An 11,142-nucleotide genomic window follows, 5' to 3' on the forward strand; every position below is an offset into this window, starting at 1 on the left:
TGAGGACATGGTGGGTTATGCACTACAGGTTGTTGAAGAGATGGAGTCCCTACATAAGAATCAGACATGGGATTTGGTCATACAGCCTTCGGGGAGAAAGATTATTACTTGCAAAGGGGTTTTCAAGAAGAAGGAAGGGATATCACCAGCAGAAGGAGGCAAGTATAAAGCAAGGGTTGTTGCCAGAGGTTTCAACCAAAGAGAGGGAGTGTACTACAATGAGATCTTCTCACCAGTGGTCAGACATACTTCCATCCGAGTGTTACTAGAGATAGTTACACATCAGAATCTGGAGCTTGAACAACTTGATGTGAAGACAGAGTTTTCTACATGGAGAGTTGGAGGAAGAGATATACATGACTCAGCCGGATGGTTTTCAAGTTCAAGGGAAGGAAAATCACATCTGCAAGTTGAAGAAGTCCTTATATGGACTTAAGCAGTCTCAAAGGCAGTGGTACAAAAGGTTTGACAGCTATATGGTGAAGTTGGGCTATACTCAGAGCTCATATGATTGTTGTGCCTACTACAATAGGCTCAAGGATGATTCATTCATCTATCTGGTGCTTTATGTAGATGATATGCTGATAGCTGCAAAGAAGAAGTATGACATTCAGAAGCTGAAGGGTTTACTTAGTGCTGAGTTTGAGATGAAGGATCTGGGAGCCGCTCGGAAGATTCTAGGGATGGAGATCATTATAGACAGAGAGAGAAGGAAACTTTTCTTGTCACAGAGAAGCTACATTCAGAAGGTCTTGGCGAGGTTTGGCATGTCTTCATCTAAGCCTATTGATACCCCAGTGCTACCAATATCCATCTCACTGCCATGTTCGCTCCACTGTCAGAAGAATAGAAGGAGTATATGTCACGAGTCCCTTATGCCAGTGCCGTAGGAAGTCTGATGTATGCTATGGTCTGTACAAGGCCAGATTTAGCACATGCAGTAAGTGTAGTGAGCAGATTCATGGGACAAACTGGGAAAGAACGTTGGCAGGCTGTGAAGAGAATTTTCCAGTACCTTAGAGGTACATCTGACGTTGGTCTCATTTATGGAGGTGATATTCAGTGTTTGGTTACTGGCTATTCTGATTCTGACTATGCTGGAGATGTTGACACAAAAAGATCGATGACTGGCTATGTGTTTACCGCTGGAGGATCTATCGTCAGTTGGAAGGCAACTTTGCAACCTACAGTGACTTTGTCTACTACAGAAGCGGAGTACATGGCCTTGACAGAGGCTGCAAAAGAAGGGATTTGGCTGAAAGGGCTGGTTAGTGATCTTGGTCTGCATCATGATCAGGCTACGGTGTATTGTGACAGTTTGAGCACAATTTGTCTAGCAAAGGATCAAGTCCATCATGAGAGAACCAAGCATATTGACGTGAGGTATAATTTTCTAAGAAGTGAGAAGAGAATCAAGGTGAAGAAAGTAGGAACTGCTGATAATCCTGCTGATATGTTCACAAAGCCGGTTCCACAGAGCAAGTTTCAATACTGTTTGGACTTGCTCAACATCAGAAGTTGTTAATTGCCCTGCGGGGCAATTCTTAGGAAGAGGGGGAGGCCTGACAATATTATAGTGCGTCTGAAGAATCTGTTTGGAGAATTCAAGTCAAGGTAAAGATTTGTTGAATGCCTTGAATTGGGCCCTTAATTATCTGTCAATTCTGTATTTTAGGCCCAAGCCTGTTAGGGCGTAGTTTAGCACTATATATAGACGCTATGGAAACCCTATTCTGTAATTCTGTTCTTGCCTCTCCACAATAAAACTGCTCCCCCTCTTCCCGTGGACGTAGCGAATTTATTGGTAAACCACGTAAATCTGTTGTCTTGTTTTTCGCATTTATATTTTCACGTATTATCTTGAATTCCGCACAACAAGATTGTATATATGTTTTTGATATATGATTGGGTAATATGGTTATATATCTTCTTTTCTCTATTTAGGCTTTCTGCGTAGTAGAAGTTTGTGGATTTGGTGATATATCTATAATTTATTATCTGGGAATGAATGGTTTTTCAAATAGATTGTTTAAATTGATGTTTTTTCTTTACTTGTACTTGCTTCATTTGAACCTCCAGTTGATAATTTGTTAGTATTTTGAGTTTTTCTGGCCTTTTATCGTCTGCCGGACGACGTAGCTCCGCATATTTAGAGTCATGCTGCTGACAATTTGATGCTTTCTTCAATAGTTGTACTTCACTGTCAAGACTTTCCATTTTTTGGCAAAGTGTAGTTATGGCATCTAGTATTTTTTGTTGTATATTTGGACTAGTTTCCTCGTGAGAGGTAATCTGCAATAATATTCTTGTCAGTTTTTATCATTTCAATTGTAAATGTAAAGTGTAATATATTTAATACTAATCTCCTTATTTCTTTTGTTGTAACTGAGTCTGTTACCTTTTTAGTTATCCACCATTTTACTTGTGTACCATCTGTTCTCACCATAAATTTGTTATAAACAATATATGGTGCAAATGCTAATAAAGATTTATATAATGCGAATAATGCTTTTCTATTTATTTCCCATTTCATTTGTGATTCTGCATAAGATCCTGAATAATATCTTCAACGGTGTTCTATTTTTTCTTTTTCATATTTATATTTTAAAACTCTTCCATAACTATGACTACTTGAATATGTTTCAACAATATAAGTAAATGATGTATTTTCATCAGGAAAATATAGTTTTGGTAATTTTTTACATAAACTCTTAATATGTCTTATATGATCTTTATCCTTATTGTCGAAATTATATTCAACATCTTTTTTATGTTTTTTATGTAATGGTTTCTAATGTTCTGCTAATTTCGGTATATAATCTCTTACTTGGTTTACTAATACTAGAAAGGATTGTAATTTCTTTTTTTATCTATATTTTCATCAAGGGTGATTATTTTTTGTACTATGTGGTTTTGCATTTTTGTTCCATTTCTATCTATTTGTATTCCTAGAAATTCTATCTGTGGTTTCATAATTTCTGCTTTCTTTTTACTTAAACTTATGTTTTCTTTTTACTTAAACTTATACCTGAATGTTTAATTATATGTATAAATTTTTTAATAATCTAATATGTTCATCTTGTGTTTTAGAAAATAATAATATATAATCTATATAGACAATGCAATTTTCCAGTTGATTGAAATGGTTATCCATAAAATGTTGATATCTACCTGGTGCACTTTTATTTCCAAATGGTAAAACATTTCATTCATAAAATCGTTGTAGTACAGTAAATGATGTTAGTTGTTTAGATTCGTCTTCTAGTATTAGGTTATAAAATCCTGATTTACAGTCAAATTTACTAAAATAGTTATATCCTTGTATTTGTCTTATTTTTAGTATTTTATTTGGTTTTGGGTAATTGTATGTGTCAGTTTTGGCATTTAGATTATGATAATCTATAGCCATTATACTTTTTCCTCTTTTTTGTTATCTATGTTTATTAACTGTGAATGCAGGACTTGTATGTTTACTATTACTTTCTTGTATATAATTATTCTCAGATAGTTCATCTATATGTATTTTGAGATCTTTAAATCATCAAAATTATATTTCAATGGTTTTTGTGTTATTATGCTATTTTCATCTATTAAATCAATTTTTATTTTTGTCTTATGTTTTTCCCATCCTTGTAATGGATTATCATTATAAAATAATTCTAGTTGTTCATTAATTATTTTAAATTTGTCTATTGTAAATATTATAATTTCTAATTGTGTTATTTGTTTTTTATTTATATTTTTCATTTCTTGATTTATTTTTTCACTTCCTTTTATCCATTCTATAGGTTTGAGTTATTTTTTATTTACTCTTTTTGCTCCTATTTTGTTTCCGCATGGTGTAGTAAACCACCAATAAGTTTTTGTTATTATGTGTGGGTAAAATTTGTCTAAAAATGGCAATCCTAATAACATATCTTTCGTTGTAAACTCAAAATTATACATTTCTTCTATTGTTAGTATTTTATCCCATATATGTATTTTTATATTTTTTGCTTTATATGTAATCATACTTCCTTCATTATTAAATCCTGTTACTACCATAGCTGTTTTTAATTTTTCCCATTTATCTTCTAGTAAACAATTATATTTACATATATTTGCTTCTGCTCCTATATCTATCATAGGGGTATAGTATCTGTTGTGGTATCCTTCTACAATAATTTTTATAAGTATATATATTTTCATTATTCATTTCGTCCTTTTAATGATTATTTTCTTATTTTGACAAGTTATTGTTAGTTGTTCATTTTCTATATTGTATGGTTTAACTTTTTCTAACCATTTTATTCCTAGTATAATGTTCTGGTTTTCTTGATAAATTTTAAATGATATTATTAACGGTATTCCTCCTATAATTATTTCTTTTCTGTTATTTCTTCATTTGTATTTACTATCTCACTAGGTAGTCCGGGGTATAATTGTCCTGTTTTTATAATTTCTGTTTCTAACACTAATTCTCTTATTATGTAATTTTTTTCTTGTCCAGTATTTATTAAAATTTTATATCATCTTTGGTCTATAATTCCTGTTAAAAAAATCATGGTATGGTGTTATATATTCAAATAATTTTTGTGAAATTTCATAGTTTCTTCTAGATGTGCTCATTCTTGATGAGGTAGTTCTTGTTAGTGTATTTGGTACACTTGAAGTGCTTAGTCTTTCTTTTACAATTTCTAAGTCTTCTTATATGTCAAGTTACTTATAGCTATAGTCATTATTGTCTATTACAGTAATTATTTCTTCAAATTGATATTCTACTTTTATTTTATCAGTTTTATTTCTCGCTGATACTTTGTGTTTTGTCGTAAATATATATAAGTTTTTAGATCTTGCTCTAAATATTTTACTTCCTGGTGCTAACTCTATTTCAGACATCTTCAATATAATACTAAATATTTATCTATATTTCAATCTGTTAATGCTACTGAATAATTGACACGTATTATAAATTTAAATTTTTGATATATTAGGTTTCCTTTTACTGCACTAATTACGCTTTTTTCTATAGGATGTATAATTCTATCATATGCTGTAACGACCTGTTTAGTCGTTTTGAGCAGCAAATTTTATTTCTGGAAAAACAGGCTGAGGCGATGGACCCCACGACGGACCGTCATGGGCACGACGGACCGTCGCAGGGTCTCGTTTCAAAACACTTAGAAAATCTAAAATTGGGTATTGAAAATCGACTCTCTGAACTTCGTGACGAAATGGCAGGATGGACCGTCACAGGTGTGACGCACCGTCACAGACCCTTCAGAGAAATTGAGTCTCTGAAGTCTGTGACGGAGCAGCAGGGCGACGGGCCGTCACAGACTGCAAAATCCTAGTCTGGGTCGGATTTCTTTACACGTTTTAAGGGACGTTTTGGACTATTCCTACTTTAATTATAAAGAAAGAGGGTTTGAATAAAGAAAATAGAAAGAACAAGAAGAGAGAGAGAGGGTCGATCGAGAAGGGGAGAGCACAAAGCTTTGGAGAAAATTTACTTGCTTGATCACTAATATTCGGTGGAGGTAGGTTATGGTTATTTTTATGCTATTCTTAGTAAACTCTTAATAGCGAATGATATGTATGGGTAGTATTGTAAAACCCTTCTATATGCTTAATTGTATGCTTGCATGAATGTGATTATATGACTGTGATAAAATAAGCATGATGAAGCTATTGAATCCTAAATCTTGAAAGATAACCCTAATCTACTTTGTTAATGATGATGCCTTGGTATAAAAGAAGGCTTGATGAACGAAAGTAGTGAGATTACGGTGCCACATTCCGGTATCAGGATAGAATACGGATCGGGTGTCATGTTCCGACACCAGGATAGAATGAGGATCGGAGTGTCACGTTCCGACACCAGGATAGAATATGGATCGGGTGCCACGTTCCTGTACCAGGATAGTATATAAGGATCGGAGTGTAACATTCTGACACCAGGATAGAATATGGATCGGGTGCCACGTTCCGGTACCAGGATAGTATATGAGGATCGGAGTGTGACGTTCCGACACCAGGATAGTATATGGATCGGGTGCCACGTTCCGATACCAGGATGGAATACGGATAGGGTGCCACGTTCCGGTACCAGGATAGAACGAGGATCGGAGTGTCATGTTCCGACACCAGGATATTATATTGAGGAGCGGAGTGTCACGTACCGACACGAGGGGAATAAAGATAATGAATCTTGAAAGATGTCAATATATTCAATCTAATGAACCGAATACCCAAATGAGTATGATGAGGAGACGTGAGTCCTCATTGATGTGCTATGTGTTGTAACCAAGGGTTATGGTAACTGTAAATGCTGCATGTTAAGGATATTAGTTGATTTTATGATATTGCTTAATATATACTGTTTTCTATTTTGAGTTGGCCGATGATATCTACTCAGTACCCGTGTTTATACTGACCCCCTACTTTTATGTTTTCTTCTTTGTTATTTGTGGAGTGCAGCAAACGTGCCGTCGTCTTCAACTCAACAGTAATTCTAGCCAGTCTTCGTCACACCGGATCTTCAGGGTGAGCTAACGGTTCTAGCTTGGACTGGATCTTCTTCCTTATGTCTTGATGACTTGATGTTCCGGCATGGACTAGCTTTTATTTGTTTTAGCTTCTTAGAATACTCTTAGTTTAGTAATTTGATCATAGATGTTCTTGTGGTGATGACTTCCAGATTTTGGGGATAATAATAGGTATTGATTTTATTAATGAGTTAAGTCTTCCGCATTACTTTATGTTGATATTACATTGAAATGTTAAGGTTTAGATTGGTTGGATCGCTCACATATGAGGGTAAGTGTGGGTGCCAGTCGCGATCTCGGTTTTGGGTCGTGACAAACTTGGTATCTGAGCATTAGGTTCGTTGGTCTCATCACACAAGAATGAGTCTAGTAGAGTCTTAAGGAACGGTAGGGGGAGGCCTTTACTTTTCTTTGAGAGGCTATAAGACTTTAGGAAAATTCCATTCTTTCATTCTTTCTTTCGTGCTATTACTTGGATCCAATTGGTATCTAGGTGATACAAATTGGTATCTGACCATCTTCACTCTATTTTGCAGATGGTTAGAACTAGAGCAACGACTGCACAAATATCAACACCGGCAAGACAAGAAACGTCTGAGCCAGCCACTGGGGTTGTAGCTCGAGGAAGAGTAGCGGCAAGAGGCCGTGGTAGAGGTCGTGGGAGGACGTCCTCTAGAGGAAGAGGATGAACACCTAGCTCATATGATACTAGGGCGGTGACTCCGCCACCGACTGAGGAACTAGTAAGAGAAGGGGAGGAAGGGGAAACTGAACAAGTGCAAAATGAGGAATTGCCACCCCAACCTACCCCTGAGATGATCAATTAGGTTCTCGCTTATCTTAGTGGGTTATCTGATCAGGGTCAGGCACCTCCAGTGTTTTCTGCACCAGCACCTCAGGTTCCGGAGGTACAACATGCGACTACTATGGCTCCCCGCATTGATGCCTTATTGTAAATAGGCACATTTCCTCGTCTGAATACAGGGTCTATAATGACAAATGATCAGCATGAACTTTTCAGTAAATTCTTGAAATTGAAACCTCCAGTCTTCAAGGGTGCTGAATCTGAGGATACCTACGATTTTCTGGTTGACTGTCATGAGCTACTACACAAGATGGGTATAGTAGAACGGTTTGGTGTTGAGTTTGTGACTTATCAGTTTCAAGGGAACGCCAAAATGTGGTGGCGGTCACATGTTGAGTGTCAACCAACGGAGGCACCACCTATGACTTGGGCCTCATTCTCTAGCTTCTTTATGGAGAAGTATATCCCCCGGACATTGAGGGATAGGAAAAGGGATGAGTTCTTGATCCTAGAGCAAGGTAGGATGTCGGTTACTGCATATGAGGCTAAGTTTCGTGCATTATCCCGGTATGCCACCCAACTATGTTTCAGTCCACAAGAGCGGATTGGCAGTTTTGTGAAGGGGTTGAGATTAGAGTTGCGAATTTCAGCATTACAGGTAGCGGCTACAGCGAAATCTTTTCAAGAAGTGGTAGAATTCGTGATAGAGGTAGAGGGAGTGATGCCAGATTACTTCACCATGGCATCGACATCAAAATGGTTTTGAAAGGGAGGTGAGTTTAATGGTTCTTACTCTAGAGTACAAGGTTCCGGAGGTTACTCAGTCCGACCAATTCAGTCTTCACTACAGACTGTAGTTGGGGGTCCACCTCAGACCGGTCAACACTTCTCTGAGAGACCTATGCATGAACCCAGAGAGTGCTATGGATGTGGGGAGATTGTACATATTAAGAGATATTGTCCAAGACAGAGTTACAGACCTCCAAATGTTAGAGGTAGAGGTGGTCATGGTAGAGGCCGTTATTCTGGAGGACGTGGTGGTCGAGGTAATGGTGGTCACCAGAACGGACGAGGTGATGGGAAACCTGGAGCCACTACATCACAACATGGTAGGGGCAACGGGCAGACAAACGAAAGGGCCCATTGTTATGCTTTCCCTGGGAGATCTGAAGCGGAGACATCTGATGATGTCATCACAGGTAATCTTTCCGTTTGTGATTGCATGGCTTCTGTATTATTTGATCCTGGATCCACATTTTGTTATGTATCTTCCTCATTTGCTAATGGTCTAAATTTACATTGTGAATTACTTGATATGCCTTTTCGTGTTTCTACTCCGGTGGGTGAGTCTGTGGTAGTTGAAAAGGTATATAGGTCTTGTTTGGTGAACTTTGTGGGGAGCAACACTTATGTAGATTTGGTTATCTTAGAAATGGATGATTTTGATGTAATTCTGGGTATGACTTGGCTTTCTCCGAATTTCGCAATCTTGGATTCTAATGCTAAAACGGTGCTGTTAGCCAAGCCTGGGAAAGATCCGTTAGTGTGGGAGGGTGACTACACTTCCAATCCGGTGCGTATCATCTTCTTTATTCGTGCTAAGAAGATGGTTAGTAAAGGGTGTTTAGCTTTCTTGGCACATCTCAAGGATTACACTACCCAAGTACCTTCGATTGAGTCGGTTTCGGTGGTCCGTGAGTTTCTGGATGTGTTTCCCACAGACCTTCCTGGCATGCCACCGGATAGAGATATTGACTTCTACATCGATCTTGAACCGGGTACTCGCCCCATTTCTATACCCCCTTATAGAATGGCTCCCGCGGAGATAAGAGAGTTAAAGGCACAACTTCAAGAGTTGCTAAGCAAAGGCTTTATTAGACACAGTGCATCTCCTTGGGGTGCTTCGGTGTTATTTGTGAACAAGAAGGATGGGAGTTTTCGGATGTGCATAGACTACCGGCAGTTGAACAAGGTAACCATAAAGAACTAGTATCCTGTTCCTCGCATTGATGACTTGTTCGATCAGTTACAAGGTGCTTGTGTCTTCTCTAAGATTGACTTGAGATCCGGTTATCATCAATAGAAAATACGGGTAACGGATGTGCCAAAGACTGCTTTTCGAACGAGGTATGGGCATTACGAATTTGTAGTGATGTCTTTTGGTCTTACGAATGCACCTGCTGCATTCATGAGCTTGATGAACGGGATTTTTAAGCCATATTTGGACCTCTTCGTGATCGTATTTAATGATGATATACTGATATACTCAAAGAGCAAGAAAGAACATGAGGAGCATTTGAGAATAGTATTGGAAATGTTGAGGGAGAAAAAGCTTTATTTCTCTAAGTGTGAGTTTTGGCTAGATGCAGTGTCCTTCTTGGGGCACGTGGTTTCTAAGGATGGGGTGATGGTGGATCCTTCTAAGATTGAAACAGTGAAGAATTATGTAAGACCTACTAATGTGTAAGAAATAAGGAGCTTTGTTAGGTTAGCTAGCTACTACCATCGATTTGTCAAGGGATTCTCTTCTATTGCTTCCCAACTGACGAACTTTACTAAGAAAAATGTTCCATTTGTATGGTCGGATGAGTGTGAAGAAAGCTTTCAGAAGCTCAAGACTTTGTTGACTACCGCACCCATTCTCACCTTGCCAGTGGAAGGTAAGAATTTCATTGTCTATTGTGATGCATTCTATTCGGGTTTGGGTGCAGTGCTAATGCAAGAGAAGAATGTGATTGCTTGTGCTTCAAGACAATTAAAAGTGCATGAACGTAACTATCCAACTCATGATTTGGAATTGTACGCGGTAGTGTTTGCATTAAAGCAATGTAGACACTATTTTTATGGGGTTAAGTGTGAGGTCTATACGGATCATTATAGCCTACAATATGTCTTTACTCAGAACGATTTGAACTTGAGATAGAGGAGATAGATGGAAATACTGAAGGACTACGACATCACTATCTTGTATCATCCGGGAAAGGCTAATGTTCTGGCAGATGCCTTAAGTAGAAAGGCAGGGAGCATGGGATGTCTAGCTCACTTGCAAGTTTCTAGACGTCCATTGGCTAGAGAGGTTCAGACTCTGGCTAACGACTTGATGAGGTTAGAAGTAAATGAGAAGGGAGGATTGTTAGCTTCTGTGGAGGCAAGATCTTCTTTTCCTGACAAGTTTAAGGGAAAACAGTTTTATGATGAGAAACTAAGCAGGATCCAAGATAAGGTATTACGAGGAGAGACTAAGGAAGCAACAATCGATGATGAAGGTGTTTTGAGGATTAAGGGAAGGGTATGTGTACCCTGAGTTGATGATTTGATCAACACTATTCTGATAGAGGCTCATAGTTCAAGGTATTCTATGCTGTAACGACCTGTTAAGTCGTTTTGAACAGCAGATTTTATTTCTGGAAAAACAGGCTGAGGCGACGGACCCCACGACGGACCGTCCTAGGCACGACGGACCGTCGCAGTGTCTCGTTTCAAAACACTTAGAAAATCTGAAATTGGGTACTAAAAATCGACTCTCTGAACTTCGTAACGGAATAACAGGACGGACCGTCACAGGTATGAAGGACCGTCACAGACTATTCAGAGATATTGAGTCTCTGAAGTCTGTGACGGAGCAGCAGGACGGACCGTCGCAGGCTCCGTAATCCCAGTCTGTGTCGGATTTCTTTATACGTTTTAAGGGAAGTTTTTGACTATTCCTGCTTTAATTATAGAGTTAGTGGGTTAAAGTTAATAAGTCTAATTACTTGGGGGTTAAAAGAGGTAACCTTAAGTTAATTAGTGGGTTATTATTGCCATATT

At 38.0% G+C, this 11,142-nt stretch overlaps 1 protein-coding gene across 1 annotated transcript; it reads left to right on the forward strand.

Moving 5' to 3' along the window:
- Window positions 1-3,181: 3,181 nt before the first annotated feature.
- Window positions 3,182-10,793, forward strand: LOC138340714 (uncharacterized). The gene has a single exon (XM_069292665.1). The coding sequence runs from the start codon at window positions 8,234-8,236 to the stop codon at window positions 9,320-9,322; it is 1,089 nt and encodes a 362-aa protein (XP_069148766.1). The 5' UTR covers window positions 3,182-8,233; the 3' UTR covers window positions 9,323-10,793.
- The last annotated feature ends 349 nt before the right edge of the window (window positions 10,794-11,142 follow it).

This window comes from Solanum lycopersicum, chromosome 12 (assembly GCF_036512215.1).
Source record: "Solanum lycopersicum chromosome 12, SLM_r2.1".
Lineage (NCBI taxonomy): Eukaryota > Viridiplantae > Streptophyta > Magnoliopsida > Solanales > Solanaceae > Solanum > Solanum lycopersicum.

Coding starts and splice junctions, on each gene's coding strand:
- LOC138340714 (XM_069292665.1), top strand. CDS start 8,234: ATGCATGAACCCAGAGAGTGCTATGGATGTGGGGAGATTGTACATATT.